Consider the following 24,043-nt stretch of genomic DNA (forward strand, 5'->3'; position numbering starts at 1 on the left):
ATTACATCACTGGGCGTGCCTCCCTGAGCCAGCCTGAGCTGCTTTCTGCTGCACTGCAGTGCTCCTAGTGTCGAACTGAACTGCAGCATTCGCTCCTGAGCCTGGCTCAGACCTGTAGTGGGCGGTGGAGCCTGTTGGATCAGGGAGTACAGGCCACAGGCTGAGAGCCTGTGTCTGGCCTGTCTCTTCTGTGATTGTATTTGTGTGATGATGGGCATTGGGGAAAAGTACTTGGCCGTGTTACTGGGATGCTGTGCGGCGAGGCCTTGTGTGACTGCGGAGAGCTTAGGAACCACAGTGCAGGACACGGGCGGCTCTGCTCTCTTTGGTTTCCTTTCTTCCTCTTTTTTTTTTTTTCCATAGGTTTTTTTTTTTTTTTTTTTTTTTTTTTTTTGTAGTTTTTTTTCAGGTAGGGTTTCCCTGGGTAAACAGCCTGGCTGTCCTGGAACTCACTCTATAGAGCAGGCTGGCCTCGAACTCGAGATCTGCCTGCTTCTGCTGGGATTGAAGGCTTGCCACCGAGCCCAGGAAGACAATATTTCTTAATCCACTGCCTTGACAGCTGCAGGGCAGGGCCTGTCTGTGCTTTGTCTTACGCTGGCAAGTAGAGATTGCAGGCATAGGTGTGATGGCTCTCAGGCAGCAGGGTTGTCTTATAATATAGCTATATCTTGTAATATATCTAGATTTGAGTGCTTGGAAAGTCAGCTGATTTATAAAGGGTTTTTTTTTTCAGTAGTTTTTTTAAAGTTAAAAAATTTAAAACCAACTTAGGCATGCAAAAGCAGTTTCCTTGGCCCGCCGGGGTGGGCTCTGCACAAGAGGAACACACTGGATCTCTGGCGAAGCCTGGCTTCATAGTCTGGGTGAATCTGGATGAATGGCCCAGCCTCAGTGGCGGGCACTTGCTCCACCCCCAACACCCCCCAGCACTGGGTAACAGCTCTTGGTGGTCACACTCCACGCCCTTAGACAACTGACTGTTGTTGGAGCAGTGTACAGTAGAAAGACACCAACATTGAGTACCTACAGGGGTTTGCTTTTCAACACCACCCTCGCTACACAGTCTCTTTCCTCAGCTGAGATGCAGAGTACTTACACAGTCAAGAGCAGGGACTCCCAGGCCTAGGAGAGGTGACCTGCATTCTCTAGGGTGGACACTGCCCTATGTTCTTTGTGCTTGGGGCCTTCTGGGTACTGCTGGAAGATGCCAACTCCTACAGGATGACAGTAGTTATTTTCAAAGCAAGAGGTGGTACTAGATACATTAGAAAGTTCTTCTACCTACTTCTTCCTTCTCTTTCTAAAATTATATCAAAAAGTTGTTTGGAAAAAACTTTCCTTGATAGAGACCTTAAGTATCATGCCTTTAGGTGTGAACTTGGCTTGTAAAGTCAGTTTATAAAGATGATTTCCATCACAGCATTTGCGTATACAGGTGTCCTTTTACTTTGTTATCATTGAGCCCCACTTCCTGGTGCTCTCCCCTGCTCCCCAGACATCCCCAGCTCACATGTGCCATTACCCCTTGTATTCCCTTCCCACTTAAGATGGCTTCCTCCCCCTCAGTCCCCTTTCTACTCCCTGCCCCTTAAATCCAAAGCCCACATAAGAGAGACATTGGTCTTTGAGTCCAGTTTATTCACTTAGCACAGTGATCTCCAGCTCACCTTTTGTGCAAATGTCATGGTTTTGAATTTTGCTTTTGTCTCATCTTAAAACCAACAAAGCAGACAGTGTTTGCTCAGGCTCTGTATTTTATACTTGAATTTCAAGGTTTAGTTGCTAAAAGGAGCCTCAGAGAGTACCCAGTTCAGTGTCCCATGCCCTTCTCCGCTCATGAATTTAAAGTCCATACCACTCAGTCACTCTTGGGTCTTCTGTTGGGTTTGTGTTTTCTCTGCTCTTTAATGCAGATGATGCTGAGGCCTTGTGACTCATTCCTCTACTCTCAGCACTCAAAGCATCAAAGCAGAGGTCAGCAGGTGTCTGTGAGTTCAGGGTGCTTTTCATAGTGAGTTCTAGGCTAGCTAGAGCTATACAGTGGAACCCTATTGGGGGGGGGGGGGAGAGAATGACTACATAGATTTGGGTAATGCTGATAATACACTGGGAGCCGTTGTGAACATAATTTAGCTAGAATGTTCAAATGTCTTGGAGGTTATTGATAGAGAAGTTTGCAACATATTATAGTCTTATTATTTTGAGATAGGGTCTCACTGTATAGCCCTGCTGGCTTGAACCTAACTTTGTAGACCATGCTGGTTTTGAACTCACAGAGATCGACCTTCCTGTGGCACCACACTCATACTATTTTTACAAATTTTTTTCTATAATTTTGACTTTTAGTTTAGAAGTCTGGCTCACATGCCTCTTGAGGCTGTTGTATGCTAAGTTCCAATAAGCTTGCCTCTGGCTTGGGTGCTATGTGGACCCTACATGTTCCATGCCTTCGGTTAGCTTGGGTGGAAGAGACCCTTCTGTGTGCAGCCTACAACAGACGACAGACAGGTGCTTGACAGAGCAAAGAAAAAGCTGGGTCGGGCTGGTGAGATGTCTCAGTGGGTAAGAGCACCCGACTGCTCTTCCGAAGGTCCGGAGTTCAAATCCCAGCAACCACATGGTGGCTCACAACCATCCGTAACGAGATCTGACTCCCTCTTCTGGAGTGTCTGAAGACAGCTACAGTGTACTTACATATAATAAATAAATAAATCTAAAAAAAAAAAAAAAAGAAAGAGAAAAAGAAAAAGAAAAAGCTGGGTGACAGGCTTCCCGGGTATTTCTTGTCAACAGTCTTCTAGGTGGGCTTCCCTTGGCCTGGCCCTGCTGTGCGCTGGTGAGGAGCCCATGTGGAACTGCAGGCCTCTGCATTCCTTCCCATGCTTCCCGGCCGAGGACCTCGGATCTCAGGGACCATTTACCTGCACTGTGTACTTGGAAAACAGGGCTGAGAGCCCTGCCAGCCTAGGCTGACTGGGAATGCTTGTCATGTCACGTAGTAAGAGCTGAATATACAGCCGAGCAGATGGCACTTGGCATGGAAAGAGACTTGTATTTTGGGGATAGAGGGTGAGTCTAGTGGCCAGAGACAGTGAGAATTTTGCAGAAACTATTGGAACTGCCCATATCTCTGAGACTTCACTTGTATCTTCTTACTAACCTTCCAACAACCCAGACACTTGCTACTGCCTGAAAGGTAGAGAGTTCACTCTTTATCCCCAAGACCACGCAGCAAACAAATGCCCAACGTAGGAGTCAGGAAAAGCAGGTAGAGCCAGCACTCTGGGACTTCAGAAGTAAAGTGGAGTGGGGCGAGGATCAGTCTTGAAGACTTGATGGATTAGAAGTGTCAATGTGAATTTGATAACACTTTTATTATGATTTATAGAGGATGTTGGTGATGAAGGAGAAGAGGAGAAAGAATTCATTTCCTATAACATCAACATAGACATTCATTACGGGGTAAAGTCCAACAGGTGAGTAGTGTGAGCGCCACAGTGAGACCACGCCACAGGTCCACTGCACATGAGCACAGCTTGAGCTAGATTTCTCCATCAGTGTAAATGCTGACCCATTGCAGTTCTAGTTGTCATACCTGGTACTGCGGTTAGGTTTGGGCTGATGTTTACTTACTAGGAGTTTCAGGTTTCTATCCGATTGTATTCTTTGATTTAATAGTCTCTGCTTTTGTCTTACTTTGTCATTATAAATGAGTAGTGAACGCCCTGTGCACAGGCCTGATCTTTTCAGGGTAAATCCTTCAGGAGTGTGTTGCCCGTCCATAGGAAAGGCATCATTGAGGCTTTAATGCATGTTGCCAGATTACCTTACAGAAGCTCAGATCAACTTCTGAACAGTAGAAACTTTCAGGTTCCCATATGTGAAAACTCACTATTCTCCACTAGCAGTCAAAACTTCTTAAGCAATTTCAAGACTACAGAGGAGTTGCAGAGTATAGTGGTACACACTATAGCCTCAGCATTTAGGAGGCGGGAGCCAGGGGATCTAATGCCTGGTCTATATGGGAGAAAACAACTGTCTCAGAAGGAAAAGGAAAACAAAGAGTATAGAAGACTTGTGTGGCCGGGCGTGGTGGCGCACGCCTTTAATCCCAGCTCTCGGGAGGCAGAGGCAGGCGGATTTCTGAGTTCGAGGCCAGCCTGGTCTACAAAGTGAGTGACAGGACAGCCGGGGCTACACAGAGAAACCCTGTCTTGAAAAAAAAAAGAAAAGAAAAGAAAAGAAGACGACGACTTGTGTGGCAATTGTGTGGATAGTAGATAGCCTCTTGGATAGGATCTGCCAGCGTTTGCCACACATGGGACAGCGCATGTGACAGAACACTTCCCAACCAGCACTGCAAAAATACCTAGGTCAAACTTTCCGTCCGTTTGCCATCTTCTGTAGTACTGATGGCACTCACCAGTGAGTGGGTAGCCGCAGTGCAGCCTACAGGAGCCTCCCTCTACTTCTGCTCCGTGGGTCCGGGGTGGAGGACTGGGATTGGGGGTGGGATTGAACTCTGGCTGGTTAGCTCCTGAACCATCTCATCGGCCCTTGTAATAGATTTAGGGAAATAGGAAATGTAGGTGAGTGGTGCTAGAGATGGGGAAGAGAGTTCAGAATGTAAGAGTGGAGCTGGGAGGAGTGGCCAGTTGAGCAGGCGCAGATTTATTATAGACGTGAGTGACAGCTTACAGTTGCTTGAGTGGGTCGGTTTTAAGCCAGAGCTGTGAATTCTGCTGGCCCAGCTGCTGCCTTTGTCATGGGGACACGCTGCAACCTTGTCCTGACACAGGATACAGTCATTCTCCCACAGGGTTTCAAAAAGGACAGTCACAGCTAGAAAAACACCCATTCAGTCTGGTTTTTGGTTAGTCTGAGACAGGGTCTCACTCTGTATTGCTGCCTGGCCTGAAACTCGCTGAGATTAAAGGCATGTACCACCACACCCAGCTCAGTCTGTTCTTAATGTAATTTTAAGTTAAACACTCAAAAATTTTATTTATTTTCAACACAAAAACTGTAATTGTTAAAACCAATTTAAATTGTGACTTGTCTGCTCTGCTTTCTCCTTTGGCTCTTTAGCTTGGCGTTCATCAAGCGAGCTCCTGTGATTGATGCAGACAAGCCAGTGTCGTCCCAGCTCCGAGTCCTCACTCTGAGTGAAGACTCGCCGTATGAGACACTGCACTCTTTCATCAGCAATGCAGTGGCTCCTTTCTTTAAGTCCTACATCAGAGAGTCTGGCAAAGCAGACAGGTAAGCACTGCATTCTCGCGGCAGCGGGGCTCCACCGAGACACAAGGTATCATCTCACTGATACTTAACAGACCTAAATAATGTGCTCCGAAGGCCATCACTGCTCTCATTTTGAGATGCTTCTGTCTCTGTAGGGATGGTGATAAGATGGCTCCTTCAGTTGAAAAAAAGATTGCAGAGCTTGAAATGGGACTCCTCCACCTGCAGCAGAACATTGAGATCCCAGAGATCAGCTTGCCAATTCATCCCATCATCACGAACGTTGCGAAGCAGTGCTATGAGCGCGGAGAAAAGCCCAAAGTTACAGACTTTGGTGATAAGGTTGAAGACCCAACTTTCCTTAACCAATTACAGTCTGGAGTTAATCGGTGGATCCGAGAAATTCAAAAGGTAAGGACACTATAATTGACGGCCGGTGTGAGACGGTTTGCCCTTTAATAAAGTCTGTGGGAAGCTGCCCCAAGTTCTTCTGTTGTGATAGCATGACAGTAGGAGTCCCTCCTACGTCTAGGAATGTTGATGCAGGGCCAGAGTCTGAGCAGAGTAGTCAGTATACTGCAAACTGAGAGAACACGTAGCAGCCATCTCTCCAAGCTTCAGACCAAACCCTTCACTTGTTTTGGGGAGGGATCAACTTGAGATTTACCAGGCGATGTCATCTTATCTTCAAAGGTGACCAAGCTTGACCGGGATCCAGCATCAGGAACTGCCTTGCAGGAAATCAGCTTTTGGCTAAACTTGGAACGTGCGTTGTACCGCATCCAAGAGAAGCGGGAGAGCCCCGAGGTGCTCCTGACTCTGGACATCCTGAAGCACGGCAAACGTTTCCATGCCACTGTCAGTTTTGACACTGATACAGGTAACCCAGAACCAATAGCCAGATGCGTAAGTTGCTGAGACTCCTTAAAGTCTTGGATGATTTAGATGAAAACTAGGAGATGCAGTTTGGGATCAGTCCCAGGCCCAGCCTTTTATGTGTCAGACAAGTACTGCATCAGGACCACACCCTAAACACTACTGTTCTCTTTCCTTCTTTTCTTTTTTTTTGGTTTTTTTTTTTTTTTTTTTTTTTGGTTTTTTGAGACAGGGTTTCTCTGTACAGCCCTGGCTGTCCTGGAACTCACTCTGTAGACCAGGCCAGTGAGATCACTGTGACCTGGCCTCGAACTCAGAAATCCGCCTGCCTCTGCCTCCCGAGTGCTGGGATTAAAGGCATGCGCCACCACACCCGGCTTTTTTTTTTTTTTTTCAATTAGATATTTTCTTTCTGTATATTTCAAATGTTATCCCCTTTCCTAGGTTCCCCTCCAAAAATCCCCTATTCCCCTCCCCAACTCCCCAACTCACCCACTCCCGCTTCCTGGCCCTGGCATTCCCTATACTGGGACATAGAACCTTCACAGGACCAAGGGCCTCTCCTTTCATTGATGACCGACTAGGCCATTAAAGTAAACCATTTAGTAGACAGTACTAAAATCGAAATATAAAATGTTAGCCCTGTGAAGGAAGCTACTTGGGAGATGGGCTTGTCACTAAGTTAGGATGCAGGAGAGTTGTTCATTTATTTTTAATGTTTATAAATGTTTGCCTACATGTATGTACGTGCACTATGTGTGTTCACGGTGCCAAACTGAGGCTAGAAGAAATTACTGAATTCTCTGGACCTGGAAAGTTATGATGGTTGTGAGCTGCCCTGTGGGTGCTGGGAACCAAACCCAGGTCCTCTGCAACCAGCCAGTATTCTTTGCTGCTGATCTTTTTTCAGCCCACTCTACTTCCCCATCCTACCACCCAGGCAGGGTTTCTCTGTGTAGTCCTGGTTCTCCTGGAACTTGTATTGTAGACCAGGCTGGCTTTGTACTCACAGAACTCCACCTGTCTCTGCCTCCCAAGTGCTGGGATTAAAGCTTTTATACCTTTATACCTGGCTTCAACTGCACCCCTAAGAAAACCAAAACCGAGTCCATTAGAGATGTTGTTTGTTTGTTTGTTTGAAATACCGTGAATGATTTTTCTGTAACTAGAATATGTTCAGCATCAAAGTGCATTTCATAGTTAAGACCTACTTTACTTGATTTTATTACTTGACGTGAAAACCGTTAACCCTCTTTGTCAACCTAGGTCTGAAGCAGGCGTTGGAAACGGTGAATGACTACAACCCTCTGATGAAAGACTTCCCTCTGAATGACTTGCTGTCTGCCACGGAGCTGGACAAGATAAGGCAGGCCCTTGTTGCAATTTTCACACATCTGAGAAAGATCCGCAACACGAAGTACCCGATTCAGCGGGCCCTGCGTCTCGTGGAGGCCATCTCCAGAGACCTGAGTTCTCAGCTGCTCAAGGTCTTGGGCACTCGGAAGTTGATGCATGTAGCCTATGAAGAGTTTGAAAAGGTAAGTTGTGGTCTTTAAAAACCACCCCGAGCCAGTGAGATCACTGTGACCTGGCGAGTGACGAGCCATCTCCCAACTGTACCCAGGTCATGGTGGCTTGCTTCGAAGTCTTCCAGACGTGGGACGACGAGTACGAGAAGCTCCAGGTGCTGCTGCGAGACATCGTCAAGAGGAAGCGGGAGGAGAACCTGAAGATGGTGTGGCGCATCAACCCCGCTCACAGGAAGCTTCAGGCCCGCCTCGACCAGATGAGGAAGTTCCGCCGCCAGCACGAGCAGCTGAGGGCTGTCATTGTCAGGGTCCTGAGGCCACAGGTGTGTCTGGCAGTCACAGGCGCTCACAGCCCTTGTTTTGTTGCCTCCTTATAATTCTTTGAAAGAACTGACGGCCTGGTACTCCATGTTTTTCCTTTAGTTCCCTCTTGTCACTTGTCACCCTCGATCCTGAGGCTGTTACGCTGTTATAAGAATCTGAACACTCAGTGTGCTCTGCATGGGCACCGCTGAGAGCAGACACTGGCCATTAGATTGTAGTGTGTGCCATCAACAGAGTCCTTTAGCAGTGCACCATAGTAAATTATGGGGAATTACTGTTTATCACTCAGCTTTTTTAAAATAATTCAGTGCTTCCTTTTTTCTTTGTATGCTTTTGGGGTAGGGCGTCTTGTTTTGTTTTTTGTTTTGCTCCATTCTGGGGAATGAATCCAAAGTCCTGTGCCTGCTGGCAAGTGCTCTGCTGCTGAGCTGCGTCCTAGTGCTGTGTGCTCTCCTGTTTTCATTCCCTCTTCACATTCATTAGTTCTTTCCTTTAAGTATACACACACACACACACACACACACAGTAAAGACAGAAGTCTGCAGGGAGATCCTTATAGTGTGCTCATGGCTGAATTGTGATGATAGAGTCCTAAAGGCCTAGAAGTCAGCATTGATGCAAGAATCCTGTGCTGTGCCTGTGACAGAAAAACGTCATTTGCAGCTATGTTTTGTTCCAAACCTTTTGTTTTAGGTCACAGCAGTCGCACAACAGAACCAAGGAGAAGCACCTGAACCCCAAGACATGAAAGTGGCCGAGGTGCTCTTTGATGCTGCCGACGCCAACGCCATTGAGGAGGTGAACCTGGCCTACGAGAATGTCAAGGAAGTCGATGGTCTGGATGTTTCCAAAGAAGGGACGGAAGCCTGGGAGGCCGCGATGAAGAGATACGATGAGAGGATCGACCGTGTGGAGACCCGCATCACCGCCCGCCTCCGAGATCAGCTCGGCACGGCCAAGAATGCCAATGAGATGTTCAGGATTTTCTCCAGGTTCAATGCACTGTTCGTCCGCCCACACATCCGAGGGGCCATTCGTGAATACCAGACCCAGCTGATCCAACGTGTGAAAGATGACATCGAATCTCTGCACGACAAGTTCAAGGTCCAGTACCCGCAAAGCCAAGCTTGTAAAATGAGTCATGTCCGTGACCTGCCCCCCGTGTCAGGGTCTATCATCTGGGCTAAACAGATCGACAGACAGCTCACTGCCTACATGAAGCGAGTGGAGGATGTCCTGGGCAAAGGCTGGGAGAACCACGTGGAAGGGCAGAAGCTGAAGCAGGATGGAGACAGCTTCCGAATGAAGCTCAACACCCAGGAGATCTTCGATGACTGGGCGAGGAAGGTTCAGCAGCGCAACCTTGGTGTCTCCGGGCGCATCTTCACCATTGAGAGCGCTCGCGTGCGGGGCCGCACTGGGAATGTCCTCAAGCTAAAGGTGAACTTCCTTCCAGAGATCATAACACTCTCCAAAGAAGTCCGGAACCTCAAGTGGCTTGGCTTCCGAGTGCCACTTGCAATTGTGAACAAGGCTCACCAAGCCAACCAGCTCTACCCATTTGCCATCTCGCTGATTGAAAGCGTCCGGACTTACGAGCGCACCTGTGAGAAGGTGGAGGAGCGCAATACCATTTCCCTGCTAGTGGCCGGCCTAAAGAAGGAGGTGCAGGCCTTAATCGCAGAAGGCATCGCGTTGGTGTGGGAGTCCTACAAGCTCGACCCCTACGTGCAGCGCCTGGCAGAGACGGTTTTCAACTTCCAGGAGAAGGTGAGTTGACTGACCTTCAGCATTTCTGGTTGGCCTAGTCACCAAGTCAGGGACGTGCTAGTTCTCCATGGCAGTCTGTGAGATTGGAGCTAAGACCCCTGCAGCAGCAGGAGGAAAGACGCTTTTTGGCTGTTGACTGATGGGATGGGGCTTTGGGAATGCTGCCGTGTGACCCCCTGAGAAACCTGGATAGAGCACATCGGAGGCAGATAGGCATGTGATGCAGCTAGGGGGAGAGTGTCTCTAGACCTGTATTGGGGGTGTTTGTTCCCATGGGCAGGGCAGAGAGAAGAAAGATGCTGGTGGTGTTCCCAGCCCTTCCTTTTCCTCTGTGGGCCACGCAGGGGAAGTAGCATCCTCACTCCAGCAGCTAGGGCTGGCTATTAATGGAGGGGCTTCTCTACGCTAAGCAGAGTTCTTCATGGAAGGGACATGAACGAGCTGAGCCATAGAGTACTCGGATGTTTTCATACTAAACGCACTCTCCTCCAGGTGGACGACCTACTGATTATTGAGGAAAAGATAGACCTGGAGGTCCGCTCCTTGGAAACCTGCATGTATGACCACAAGACATTCTCAGAGATCTTGAACAGAGTGCAGAAAGCAGTGGACGACCTAAACCTGCACTCCTATTCCAATCTGCCCATCTGGGTCAACAAGCTGGACATGGAGGTGTGTATGGCTGAGTTGGCCAGTCACTGATCTCTGCTGTCCCTGTGGGCGTGGGCCCTGTTAGGTACAGCCTTCAATTTGTCTGGAAAGCGGTTTCCCTAAATACTTACTTGGCTGGCCCAGTTCCTCCTGAATCCCTCAGCTAATGCCACAGCTGGGTGCAGAGGAGAGTCCCTCCTTTCCCTGGGTACGTGGCAACTTCCTATTGATCTTTCTCGCTTGTTCTTAGGATTTAAGGTTTGTTTTGTTTATTTTCCTTTTGGCAATGATGGTGGTGCCATGGTGGAATCTAGGGTCTTGCTCAGCATGGACCGATTCCTTAGTCCTAGCCCTCCAGGCACTTTCTCTGACAACTGCCCCCTCCACACCTAAGGCTGTTGAAGGACATGTGGCTAGAGAGACCTTGGGTAGGAAGGAAAGTTATCAGGCTGCAGGAGCGGTAGTTCTCCCGCAGCACATCCCTAGGGAGTTACACGGCATAGGGCCCACCGGTGCCGAAGACATGCAGAATGCAGAGGTCCTGTCTGTCACCTCGAGGAATGTAGCCTGGCTCTAAATAGAGAAGGCTTTCTTCCACTTGGTGAAGAAAAATGTCTTCATCTCCAAACTGCGGTGTTCCTAGTTTCACCTCTAGAGCTAACGTCAAGCTCTACAAAAGAGCACTTGAAGTGAGTTTTACATCATAAGGAACAGCTACCAACAGCTTGCCCGCATCTGCAGGATGCAGTATGGTATTAAGTCTCCTTGTCACTTAAGAGCTGAGGAGACTGGCAGTTCACAAGTCTCAAAGGTGCAGAGCACAGCTCTGATCCTGCTGCACACGTCACACACAGAGGTAGACACTGACTGGCGCACCTGCCCCCTTCTCATTCTGTACTTTGTGAGCCAACCTTCAAAGGCAGCCACTCAGTGACCCCACTTTCTCTGTAGATTGAAAGGATACTGGGCGTCCGCCTGCAAGCTGGCCTTCGAGCTTGGACCCAGGTTCTTCTTGGACAAGCTGAGGATAAAGCAGAAGTCGACATGGATACAGATGCTCCACAAGTCAGTCACAAGCCTGGTGGAGAGCCCAAGATCAAAGTGAGTCTCTCCCGTGGCACTCACCTGGGTATAGCAAAGCAAGTCCCTCCCCTTGGAACTGTCTGTGGACGCTGAGACAAGAGGGTCACACCTCAAGGCCAGCTTAGCATAAGCAGTGAGATCCTGCTTTAAAAAGGTGCCAGGCGGGGAAGCTCTGGGCTGAGGCTGGGGGTTAGAGGACTGGCTTAGAATGCAGGAGGCCTAGACTAGATCCCTGGCACGGAGGCTGGCACTGCATGCGAGTGCCTGTGAAGAAGTCACCTAACAGTGGAAGAGCCTGATAGACACCATTTAACCAGTTGGTGAATGTTAGCACCGCCAGTGGTGTGAGTGGCTCCCCGTGTTTGTGACATCTTGTGGTGACAAGGGCATTTCACATCTGCCCTTTCTCCAGAAAACTTATGAGAAAAATAGAGGCTCACAGAAAATCAGTCTGCGGAGCATCGAGCAGAGCAGACAATGCCACAGGCTGGGGTGGGTTGAGGAGACTGAGTGCAGGGTGAGGGGAGGCGGCCATCCAGTGTCAGCGAAGCTGCTGAAGCGCCTTGTGCTTTCTTTACACATCTTCTGTCAACTTAAAATGGTTTCATACAGGAGGCCATAACCACCTCAAAGTCTGTTTAGGAAGTGTACCCTGTAGGAACTCTTACTTGGCTGGTGTCTATGTGATGAACTATTTTGAGACAGGGTTTCTCTGTGTAGCCCTGGCTGTCCTGGAACTCACTCTGTAGACCAGGCTGGCCTCGAACTCACAAAGATCTGCCTGCCTCTGCCTCCCGAATGCTAAGATTAAATGTGTGCTCCACCACCACCCTCTGCTTCAGTGACACTCTTTTTCAGGCCTCTAGCTGGTTTTACTGAGCATGTGGGTTTCCATGAGTACCCAGGCACCAGGGCACCTGGAGCAGATGCCACGATGCTTGCACCCCAGCCTCTTGTGATCATAGAGGGACGGGTGTGAAACAGCTCAGGAGTGCATCTGATAGTGACAGACTTTGGGCTTCTACCTAGAGAGGTCATAATTTAGAGCGAGAAGGTTATAAAGAGCTTAACCATTTTGTTGACCCTTTTCTTCCAGAACGTGGTTCACGAGCTGAGGATAACAAATCAGGTCATCTATCTGAACCCACCCATTGAGGAGTGCAGGTACAAGCTGTACCAGGAGATGTTCGCGTGGAAGATGGTTGTGCTGTCCCTGCCCAGGATCCAGAGCCAGAGGTACCAGGTAAGCTTCCGGGGCCTCCAGGCACATGCCCTCTGACCAGGTCTTACTTGGGACTCTGATGCCACTTCTCAGGGTGAGTCATGTAATGAGCCCTGTGCGTGTCTCTTTCTCCTCGGGGGTTCCCGGGTTGCATGTTCTAAGGGAAAGCTTCGCATTTGCAGCCTTCCTCGTCTCTCAAAGTTTCCTCCATCAGCTGCTTTGGTTTTTAAACAAGATCTCTCTGTGGAGCCTTTGCTCTCTTGGACCTCCCTGTGTAGACCAAGTTTGCCTCAAACTCCTAGAGATTCTCTGCCTCTGCCTTCTGAGCACTTGTGTTAAAGGCGCCTGCCACTGTGCCTGGCCTGTGAGCTTTGATAATCTCAGTTCCTACTCCATTGCTGTGTTGTCTGATTTTGGATATAGGGTATCCCTGGGTAGTCCCACCTGACCTCAGCTTCAGCCTCCTGAGCTCCTGCCTGCAGGCTGACTTATCAGCACGTAGCTGCTCTTAACTTAATTTGTAGATCCCCGCTGACAAGTTTAAGGCAAATCCTGGATTCTAGTCTTCCTGGTACCCTTCTAGAGTCAAAGGAAAACCTGAAAGGCCATTTAATCCATAATGTTGGCTGATGTCACTTTTAAGTAGGATCAGTGGCTTCAAATAAAAAGATTCCATAACACTGCCATGCAGACTGTCCTAGAATTTAGTAATTCTGCTAGAAACACGCCTTTTCAAATCAAAGAATAAAATAAATTTAGTTTTCTTTTACATGTCTGAGTGTTTGCCTGAATGTGTGTCTGTTCATCAGGAGTGAGTCTCTTTCTGTGTAGGCCAGAAAAAATAATTGGATTCCCTAGGTGCTGAGAACTGAACCCGGGTCCTCTGGAAGAGCAGCCAGTGCTCAGGACCACTGGGCTATCTCTGCAGCCCCCAAACACACCTTTTTTACCTTGTGACTTTGAACATAAATGTCACTCTTCAAGGGTTTTATTTGTGGTGTGTTTGTGCACACACACTCTTTCACATTTCTCACAGTGAGAAAGTGGAGCTCAAAGCACACCCTGCAATTTAGGTATCTACCTCTTCACTTTTTAAGTTCATTCTGGGGATTGAACTCAAGACATCAGGCGTGGTGGCAAATGCCTACCGAGCCATCTCCTAGTCCCTGTAGTATGTTTTGCCCAGCTAATCAAAACCAAACTGAGCTTTGGTTTCTGTCCCAGGCATCTAGATATAGTCTTTGGGGTCCTCTTTGTCAGTTCTGTGTATAAGGCTTTGCATTGTCTTGTTCCTCTCCAAGCTGAAGCTGGACAGGCGATAGCTGCCCTGTGTGCGGACACCAGCGCTGTTGACCCAGCTCTGCTCTGACACAGCCGTCTCCACACTCATGCGTGCAGCCTGCTTTCCATCTCCTGTCCCGAGGCCAGGACTTGGTGCTGTGCTTGCTCCCATGGGTTGCTTCCTCTCCTTGCTTCTCCTCTTGTCCTTCTTTCCACCCAACCCAGAAGTCATGTGTCACCCTGATTTCTGTCATTGATGTCTTTAAAGTTCATCCTGCTCTGTTGTCTTTTTTTTAAAAAATAAAATCAATGTTCAATTTCCTAAATGAATACCCAGGAGCCAGACACTGTGGTGAAAGCCTGCTTACTCAGAGAGGCACCCAGCTGACCACTGTCCACTGCCATCCCAGAAGGAAATGCCCCTTCCCCATCTCCTCTGTGTTTAACACCCTGAATTCAGCTCAGTCCCCCTCCTTGCTACTTCCTTATACTGGTCAACTGGTTGCTAGCCAACTCGCCTCCTGACTGTCGCTGACTGTAGTTAATCCTGTTTACAGAGAGCTCTTAGGATGAACAGTGTGCACTCGGGCTGAGCTGCACCACAGCAAAGCTTTTCGTGTTCACAATCTTGGAGTTCACAATGTGGTCAGATGCCCTGCAGCATCGGGCATTTCTGTTCTACCACGGTTACTGTTCCCACTGTACCCCAGAAGCCACCGATGCCTTGCCTTACTAATGTTGCCTCCTGCTGTTCTCTCCACCCCTATGGTCAGTCTTCATTTCGGGGTAACGGCCTCTGTGGGTCCTCTAACAGCCTGCCATCTCGCTGTAGTCTTCCTGTCCAGGGGCCTTTCTGGCCTGCTTTCCCTCCTGGCTCTGCTCAGGCCTCACTGGGCTCTTGCTGGCCCTCAGCCCTGCAGGCTGCTTTTGCTCCCTGGGCTTTTGCATGAGGCGTTCTCTGCTCACAGCCCCAGCGAGCAAACGTCCCTTCCATCCTTGCCAGTCTTTGTCACAGACCACCTCTGGTAAAGCCTTTTCTGGTTTTCTGTTGAGGGGACAACCAGCAATAGGCGTGTAACTCAGTGGTAGATTTTCTAACATGCCAAGGCCCTCTGTTCAATGCCCTCTGCTATAAACAATGAATTAGAGTACAGCCAGTCCCTGCCCTTCCCCTGTACTCCCTCCCTCTCTCCTACTCACTCTACGTAGACTTCCATCCTATATGACAATGTCCTTTGTCTCTCATCTATAAAATGTGACTTCGGATGAGTGGAGTGCCTGCTTGTTGTATTAGGTGGGGCCGAGCTGTAGCAGTGCTCAGGCAGTTGAGGTGAACTGAGGGTTCCTTGTGTTCTTCAGCTTCTCTTACCTTGTGCCAGTTTGTGGTTATTCTCCAGTTCCCTTTATTGGTTTACTGAGTTAAATATAATCCGGTTCCTTGTTACTTATGGCTAAGGAAAATATCTCTTAATGCTTTTTGATGGTGACATTTTTTAGTCATTCTAGTAAGTAAAAGGTGACTAGGTTAGCACTGTGTGCACTGTTGGACAGTCGTGTCTGGCTCTGGTCGGTCAGGTGGGAGTGCATTACGAGTTGACGGAGGAAGAGAAGTTCTATCGGAATGCACTGACAAGGATGCCCGACGGCCCTGTCGCCCTGGAAGAGTCCTACTCTGCGGTCATGGGCATAGTGACTGAAGTTGAGCAGTATGTTAAGGTAAGACACCCTGATTCCATCCAGTGCCATGGCCATGCTCTCCTAGACATGAAGAGTATGAGAGGTGCCCGGGTGTGGCTCAGGGCTCAGTGGGTTTAATTGCCAGCACCACCAAGAGAGCGAGAGAGAGAGAGAGAGAGAGAGAGAGAGAGAGAGAGAGAGAGAGAGAGAGAGAATGAGAATGAGAATGAGAATGAATGAATACTGTGAAGCTAATGGGTCCTGATAGGTAATACGGCTCAGCAGGCAGTGTTTGCTTTATTTATTTGCTTATCTCTTTATCCACCTGCTGTTTGTTTATGTTGAGACAAGGCCTTATTCCTTATTCTAGCCCTACCTGGCCTGTAGTTACTTGCTTTTAAACCAGGCTGACCAGAACCTGGAATTTTTTCATCTCCTGAGACCTGTGGATTACACATGTGTGTCCCACACCTGACTCTGTGTAGCTTGCTGTTACTATGTAGCTTTGGCTGGTCTGGAGCTCTGTAGACCAGATGCCCTGTGTCTGCCTCACAGTGCTAGGATTAAGGTGTGTTCCACCACACCCAGCAATACTTGTTTATTTTAAGCCAAAGGGTGAATAGTAGGATAAATCTTATGTTGTCTTAACTATGGTTTTCAAGAAAAGTAAAATTTTCCTTTTTGCTAAATAAATTCCAAGACTTTGAAGTGAGGTTCTCTAATGGTGTGAAGACATGGACTGTTGACATGGTGGGTTCTAGCATATTAATAGTCTACAGCACTGCAGACTAGAATTGAGCTGTGTTTCCTTTGCAGGTTTGGCTTCAGTACCAGTGTTTGTGGGATATGCAGGCAGAAAACATTTACAACAGGCTAGGGGAAGATCTCAACAAGTGGCAAGCTCTCCTGGTCCAGATAAGGAAAGCCAGAGGAACCTTTGACAATGCGGAAACCAAGAAAGAGTTTGGTCCGGTGGTGATAGATTACGGCAAGGTGAGCTTGGCTTGTTGTCAAAAGGCACCAGGCAGCCGTAAGATCAGTATTGGTGTTTGGCCCTGGGTTAGAGCTTGGACGCTCCAGGAAAGTGCTGATGGCGTCCTCCTGTGCACCTCTCCCACAGGTCCAGTCCAAGGTGAACTTGAAGTATGACTCCTGGCATAAGGAGGTTCTCAGCAAGTTTGGGCAGATGCTGGGCTCAAACATGACAGAATTCCACTCCCAGATCTCAAAGGTGAGAAGACTGGATGCTGCCCAGGAGCTGAGCAGCCGGTCAAGCCTGGCACCACTGTAAATCAACCCTCTCTCCAACAGTCTCGCCAAGAGCTGGAGCAGCACTCCGTTGACACAGCCAGTACCTCTGACGCGGTGACCTTCATCACCTATGTGCAATCTCTGAAACGGAAGATCAAACAGTTTGAGAAGCAAGTTGAAGTGAGTTCTCACATGGGGCTTGTGATAAGCTCCTAATATCTTGTGTTCTGATGGAACAGAGGGACTCGACCACACCTTAAGGAACGTTTCTTTCAGAGCAGTCATCAGCTGCCATAGCCACTTGTGTGTCTTGTGTCATTAGAATGCACCGAGGAGTCCTGCTGTGGTGGCAACATGTCTGACCCCAGCACTTGGGAGGCTTGGGAAGGGAGTTGTTAATTTGAGGCCAGATTGTTTTCGTAGCGAGATCTTGTCACAAAAGAGGCTGGTGGGGAGCAGGGACCTGACTGAGTGGGTACAGGCGACTGCTGTGGAGCCTGATGACCTGAGTGTCCCCTAGAAGCACATGGTAAAGGAGAGAACTGACTTCTGCTGTCCTCTGCCTCCCACACATGCTATCCACACGCACACTGTGACACAGTAAGCAAATGTGCCACCGTGGCAGTCTAGGAGTCTGCACTTGAAGAGCTCCGTGTGTGATTGTTCAGCAGAGTTAGGTTCGAGTCACTGTCTCTTACATCTGTTACTGTCCTCAAGTACCTAGGATCTGAGGGTTCCGTTATAATTCAGGGTAAAGAGAGGAAGCAGTGCAGGGAATTCTCTATGCCCAGTTTGTGTTGGTAGAGAAACTGACAGGCCACTCCAGATGCACAGTGCTCTCCAACCACAACAGTCGTGAGGTAGACGGTTATAGAAGGCAGGTGCTTTGATCTGTGTGTCCTTCTGTCCCAGGAGTCCTGCTTGTTGTCGAGAGGTTGGCAGTGATTTCTCCTATTGTTATAGGAAAAAAACCAATTTATCCTTTTATCTTTCAAAGCTCTACCGCAATGGTCAGCGTCTGCTGGAAAAACAAAGGTTCCAGTTCCCGCCTTCTTGGCTTTACATTGACAACATCGAGGGTGAGTGGGGGGCCTTCAATGACATCATGCGGCGGAAGGACTCTGCCATTCAGCAACAGGTGGCAAACCTGCAAATGAAGATCGTACAGGAGGACAGAGCTGTGGAAAGCCGGACCACGGATCTGTTGACAGACTGGGAGAAGACCAAACCTGTCACAGTGAGTGTCACTTAACCCTGCCAGCCAGCAGCACATCATGGCTTCTTTCTGACAGACTTGGGAGGCCACTCCGCGGCATAGCTTTTCAGATATGTCTGCCCTCCAGTAACTACAAGGCCGCATGGTAGCCAGTCATTTAGGCTAAGGCAGAAGGGTTGCTTGGGTATGTGAGTGTGAGGCAGCATGGCAAGATGCCACCAAAATAACAGTGAGGAGCTGGGAGCAGAGCAGTAGGGACCTTACCTGGTGTGGGGGCCCTGATGTGTGTAGATAGCAAATGTGAAAGCCATGCAGTTGTCTGTGTAGGAGGTGGTTTTAAATGTGTTTGTTTCTTTATGTCTGTGTACCATGTGCATAGAGTGCCTCTGGAGGCCCCAAGAGGGTGTCAGCTCCCTTAGAACTAGAATTAGACAGTTGTGAGCCGCCATTTTGGTGCTAGCACTTGAATCACTGAGCTATTCCTCCAGGCCCTAGGAAGTGTTTTTAAATGAATAAAAATTAGTTTTACTTGGGGTTGGGGTGACAGCTCAGAGGTTAAGTGCACTGGCTACTCTTCTAGAGAACCAGGGCTCAATTCCCAGAGCTCACTGTTGTGTCTAACTCCAGTCCTAGGGGCTCATACACCCTATATACATGTAGGTGAAACACCAGTGCATATGAAATAAGAATAATAAAAAAATAGTTTTATTGTTTTTAAGGTGTTCTTGGGCATACTCAGGTTAGTATTTGATTTCCCTGAGTACAGCTCATGCTTCCCAAGGCAGCTGCTAGCTAGGCTGCTGGGCATGGTCTCTGCTTTGTCACCATCGGCTCCAGTCCCTCTGTGCTCTGGCTATTTCAGGGCAATCTGCGTCCTGAGGAGGCTCTTCAGGCCCTCACCATATATGAAGGGAAGTTCGGCCGGCTGAAGGACGACAGAGAGAAATGTGCAAAGGCTAAGGAAGCGTTGGAACTCACAGACACAGGCCTCCTCAGTGGCAGTGAAGAGCGTGTACAGGTACGGCCCCATGAGGGCAAAGTCTGGAGAACTTGCTCTGCCAGACCCTGCCAAATGCCAGGGTAGTTTTTCTCTTGTTTCTAATGCCTGGGCTGTTTTCATGTTCCGGGTTAACCGCCTTGCCTTCTCCATCCCAGGTGGCCTTGGAGGAGTTACAAGACCTCAAAGGTGTGTGGTCAGAGCTTTCTAAGGTCTGGGAACAAATTGATCAAATGAAGGAGCAGCCGTGGGTCTCCGTTCAGCCTCGGAAGGTATCTCCTGAAGTGGATGTCTGTGATTCTGTCTGTGTGTTAGCAGTCACAGAGAGAGCTTGGCAAGTTCCCAAGCTGTCACTTGTACCCTATGTGTGGCTTCTGTGGTTCATAGAAATTGAAAGTTTGTTTTAGAGCCCTCAAAAGGATGTAGCTCAGTAGGTAGAGTGCTTGCCCGGCATGCACGAAGCCTTAGGTTCAGTCCCCAGAGCCCTGGGTGATGGAGGCAGGTGGGCTTGTGTAACGTCAAAGCTAGCCTTGGATAAATTCATGACTGTGTCTTAGAAGAAAAAGTAAAAAACAGCATATGGGGTGTGTGTGGAATGTGTGTCTGTGTGTCTGTGTATGTGACTTCATTCTCCTGTGTCTCCTGACAGCTTCGACAAAACCTAGACGGCCTCTTGAACCAGCTGAAGAACTTCCCTGCGAGGCTTCGGCAGTATGCTTCCTATGAGTTTGTTCAGAGGCTGCTGAAAGGCTACATGAAGGTAGGGGACTGCCACACGTGGGTGTTGGATGTCTTCAAAAGGCACCTGCTCACGTAACTCTGTCCCTGAACAGATAAACATGTTGGTAATTGAACTGAAATCAGAAGCACTCAAAGACCGGCACTGGAAACAGCTGATGAAGAGGCTTCATGTTAACTGGGTGGTTTCTGAGCTGACGCTGGGCCAGATCTGGGACGTGGACCTTCAGAAGAACGAAGCTGTCGTCAAGGATGTGCTGCTGGTGGCACAAGGCGAGATGGCCTTGGAAGAATTTTTGAAGCAGGCAAGTGATAGGAGAGGGTATCAGGCCGTTGTATGGATCTGACCATGTAAAACGAAGCTTTGTCATCTACAGTTATCTCTGTCCCCTAATGTTTGCTGCCCCTGCAAATGTTTGAGTGTTTATTTGTATTGCTAACGGCCTCTTCCTGGTTCCGCTCAGATACGAGAAGTGTGGAACACATACGAACTAGACTTGGTCAACTATCAGAACAAATGCCGCCTCATCCGAGGCTGGGATGACCTCTTCAACAAGGTCAAGGAGCATATCAACAGCGTCTCTGCCATGAAACTCTCTCCCTATTACAAGGTAGGGCGGCAGCGCAGGGTGCTCTTCCTTATACCTCAGATGCCTAGTTATAGTTCCGTAAAGTGTGCTCCTAATTTGTCATTTTCAGTGAGCTCCGGCATATCTGAGTGAAAAGGTCGGCAGTTAAGTTCTGTCCTCTTGTGTGCCCACTAGGTTTTTGAAGAAGATGCCCTGAGCTGGGAGGACAAGCTGAACCGAATCATGGCTCTCTTTGACGTGTGGATTGACGTGCAGAGGCGCTGGGTCTACTTGGAAGGCATCTTCACAGGCAGTGCGGACATCAAACATCTGCTGCCTGTGGAAACCCAGCGCTTCCAGAGGTACAGCTGCGGCGGGTCGGGCGCTGGCGGGGCTGAGGAGCCCTCTGCCGAGGCTGACCCGCTACCCCTGCTTCTTTAGTATCAGCACGGAGTTTTTGGCTCTGATGAAAAAAGTCTCCAAGTCTCCACTTGTGATGGATGTTCTGAACATACAGGGAGTCCAGAGGTCTCTGGAAAGGTTGGCAGACCTGCTGGGGAAGATCCAGAAAGCATTGGGGGAGTACCTGGAACGGGAGCGCTCGTCTTTCCCCAGGTGAGCCTGAGACAGATCAAGTTCAGCTGTGCTGGGCTCTGTCTGTCCTCTTCCCTTTGCCTGGTGTTGCTCAGTTTTGACTTGAAGGATTTTGATGGCCAACGCACTGAGCCCTCTGCCTCTCCGTGCCCATCTCTAACGCTGCCTGAACTCCCAGTTTTCCGCCTTAATCTTACTAAGCATCACTAAGCTCATTTTCTCTGTAAGCCACTTGAATCCCTCCGGGGTTAGCTTTGCTGTCTCCTGAGTGCTCTCTCCTCCTCTCCAAAGAGTTTGCGTAGGGTGAGTGGAGCAGATGCTGCCAAAATGACTTAAGTGACTGGCATTGCGTTCTCCCACGTCTTACTGTAACGAGTCTTTCTCCAGGCCCTGGCAGATGTTTGTATGAGATCTGAGTTCAGACCTGAGGTGTCCCTTGCAGCTGCTTCCTCCTGTACGTAGGCAGTTTGCTCGGTCACCCTCTGTACACCAGGCAGTAGCAGCCGGGTTGTTTGATTTCAGGTTCTACTTTGTGGGTGATGAGGATTTGCTTGAGATCATTGGGAATAGCAAGAACGTGGCTAAGTTGCAGAAGCACTTCAAGAAAATGTTCGCCGGCGTTTCCAGCATCATCTTAAATGAGGATAACTCTGTGGTCCTCGGCATCTCATCCCGAGAAGGGGAGGAGGTAAGCGCAGTGCCTTTGTGGCTTAGAAACTTCGCTCACACGAGGACGCCTTCATTCTTATCATGTCTTTTTATCTTCAGGTTATGTTTAAAACTCCAGTGTCCATCACTGAACACCCCAAAATCAATGAGTGGCTCACTCTGGTGGAAAAGGAGATGAGAGTCACCTTGGCTAAACTTCTGGCAGAGTCTGTTACAGAAGTGGAGATTTTTGGAAAAGCAACTTCTATTGACCCAAATACCTACATTACTTGGATTGATAAATACCAGGTAATCTTAAATAGAAGCAAGCAGCCTGAAGATCTTAGCTCTCAACAACTTGAAGATGATGGTCTTGGCTAATTGGTGGTTGGTTGGTTGGTTGGTTGGTTGGTTTGTTTATTTCCCACCCATTGTCCCCCTGGTTTCATCCCTATCACTAGATAGAAGAGAAAGGATAGAGGGGAGGGAGAGCGAGAGATCTCTGAATCTTAATTTCTTCCCTTTTGTTTCTTTGAGCGTAACTACTAGCAAACCGCAACTGATCTCTTTAAATGACCGACAACCCCTCTTGGGGCCCTTATGTTTATATACCCTCTCAAAAGTTCCCAGAATTCCAAATGTTGTACAATCGTAGAAACTGTCTGCAACTGACACAGGCATGAGCACAAGGCAAATCATAGTCAGTTACTGCAGACAGTCCGAAGCAGCCCCACGCCCCACACCTGGGATTAAAACGAAAGCACATTCCCATAATGTTTGTGTGTTTGTAAAGAAACCAACATCCCAAAATTGTCCCTACTAATGACCCCTTGGGAACCAGGCGGTGGCACCTATACTCAGGCTCTTGGGGAGGGGGGTGAGGGCAGTGAGATAGGAAGGCCAGTTGAGTGGTGAGTTCAGAACCAGTCAAGGAGCAGCGATGCTCTGTCTCAGAAAGCAACCCTGTCTCTCTCTTCTTTCCTAGGCCCAGCTAGTGGTATTGTCAGCCCAGATAGCCTGGTCCGAGAACGTGGAGAATGCGCTGAGCAACGTTGGGGGAGGTGGTGATGTGGGGCCCTTGCAGTCTGTGCTGAGCAATGTGGAGGTCACACTCAACGTCTTAGCGGACTCTGTCCTCATGGAGCAGCCTCCTCTCCGGAGACGGAAGCTGGAGCACTTGGTAAGCCTCCTGCCTGAGCCCCGTCTTAACTCTCAGCCCACGCAGTGAGAGGGAAAGATGCTTTAAAATGTGCCGTTTGTATCAAAAGAAAAATAGGCTGGGAGTTGGGGTCCACACCTGTAACCTTGGCTTTGGGAAGTGAAGGCGAGGGAAGGGCATCAGGCTGTCTAGGCCAGCCTGGCTTACGTGAGGCTTTTGACCACGGTAATGTGTGGACACAGGTATTCCACGTGCGCCTGCCTGGTGTTTGGTTCTGTTCCTCTTTAAGAGTAATATATGACTATGTAAGAGAAGGGAAGGGACCAGCTTTGGTTTGTTGTTGTTGTTTTTGTTTTTAAAGTTTTTTCGAAACAGGGTTTCTCTGTGTAGCCTTGGCTATCCTGCAACCCACTCTGTAGACCAGGCTGGCCTTGAACTCACAGAGATTTGCCTGCCTCTGTCTCCCAAGTGCTGGTATTAAAGGCATGCGCCAGCACCACCGGCCATGACCAGCTCCTTGCATCCTCTTCCCAGAGGTGTGGCTGCAGCAGGGTGGGGGCACAAGGTCGGCAGCCTGTAGGGTGCACCTGACGAAGCTGCTCTGTCACATTCAGCTGCCCAGGGCTGTTACTTACGGAGGGTTCTTGGCTTTTGTGTTTTCTGTCACTCTGAGTCTGCGATACTGTCCCATGGATAACTTTTCCAGTGTCCCTTCTGGTGAAGTTCTGTTTGCAGTTTGGAAGGTTTGCTGCTGGTCACTGCAACTGGGCCTGAAGCCTGTGTCAACTTAACAGATAGTCTGCAGACCCAGACAGCACAATGTTGCTTTAGCTTATGGCAAATTTCTACTTCCTCAGATCACAGAGCTGGTTCACCAAAGAGACGTTACCAGGTCCTTGATCAAAAGCAAGATCGACAACGCCAAATCTTTCGAATGGCTCAGCCAGATGCGATTTTACTTTGACCCTAAGCAAACGGACGTGTTACAGCAGCTGTCCATTCAGATGGCCAATGCCAAGTTTAACTACGGCTTTGAGTACCTGGGTGTTCAAGACAAGCTGGTTCAGACGCCCCTCACTGACCGTTGCTATTTGACAATGACACAAGCTTTGGAGGCCAGGCTTGGGGGCTCCCCATTTGGTAAGTTACTTCACAGACCTGGACAGATAGAGTCATGGCAGATCTTAATTTTACACACAAACCTGATGGTTTGG

The 24,043-nt window shown here is 48.8% G+C and overlaps 1 protein-coding gene across 1 annotated transcript in view; it reads left to right on the forward strand.

Moving 5' to 3' along the window:
- Dync1h1 (dynein cytoplasmic 1 heavy chain 1) overlaps positions 1-24,043 on the forward strand; it is a 65,550-nt gene that overhangs the window by 7,559 nt on the left and 33,948 nt on the right. Inside the window, exons 2-27 of the mRNA NM_030238.2 lie at positions 3,392-3,479; positions 5,092-5,265; positions 5,400-5,655; positions 5,938-6,124; positions 7,387-7,658; positions 7,745-7,972; positions 8,667-9,743; positions 10,236-10,415; positions 11,346-11,495; positions 12,574-12,720; positions 15,556-15,696; positions 16,474-16,650; positions 16,778-16,888; positions 16,969-17,088; positions 17,906-18,145; positions 18,987-19,142; positions 19,280-19,393; positions 19,771-19,881; positions 19,955-20,164; positions 20,324-20,470; positions 20,624-20,790; positions 20,870-21,043; positions 21,545-21,710; positions 21,791-21,979; positions 22,656-22,850; positions 23,687-23,969. Of these exons, the coding sequence (NP_084514.2) occupies positions 3,392-3,479; positions 5,092-5,265; positions 5,400-5,655; positions 5,938-6,124; positions 7,387-7,658; positions 7,745-7,972; positions 8,667-9,743; positions 10,236-10,415; positions 11,346-11,495; positions 12,574-12,720; positions 15,556-15,696; positions 16,474-16,650; positions 16,778-16,888; positions 16,969-17,088; positions 17,906-18,145; positions 18,987-19,142; positions 19,280-19,393; positions 19,771-19,881; positions 19,955-20,164; positions 20,324-20,470; positions 20,624-20,790; positions 20,870-21,043; positions 21,545-21,710; positions 21,791-21,979; positions 22,656-22,850; positions 23,687-23,969 (5,460 nt within the window). The remainder of the gene's footprint in view (positions 1-3,391; positions 3,480-5,091; positions 5,266-5,399; positions 5,656-5,937; positions 6,125-7,386; positions 7,659-7,744; positions 7,973-8,666; positions 9,744-10,235; positions 10,416-11,345; positions 11,496-12,573; positions 12,721-15,555; positions 15,697-16,473; positions 16,651-16,777; positions 16,889-16,968; positions 17,089-17,905; positions 18,146-18,986; positions 19,143-19,279; positions 19,394-19,770; positions 19,882-19,954; positions 20,165-20,323; positions 20,471-20,623; positions 20,791-20,869; positions 21,044-21,544; positions 21,711-21,790; positions 21,980-22,655; positions 22,851-23,686; positions 23,970-24,043) is intronic.

Source organism: Mus musculus, chromosome 12 (genome assembly GCF_000001635.26).
Source record: "Mus musculus strain C57BL/6J chromosome 12, GRCm38.p6 C57BL/6J".
Classification (NCBI taxonomy): domain Eukaryota; kingdom Metazoa; phylum Chordata; class Mammalia; order Rodentia; family Muridae; genus Mus; species Mus musculus.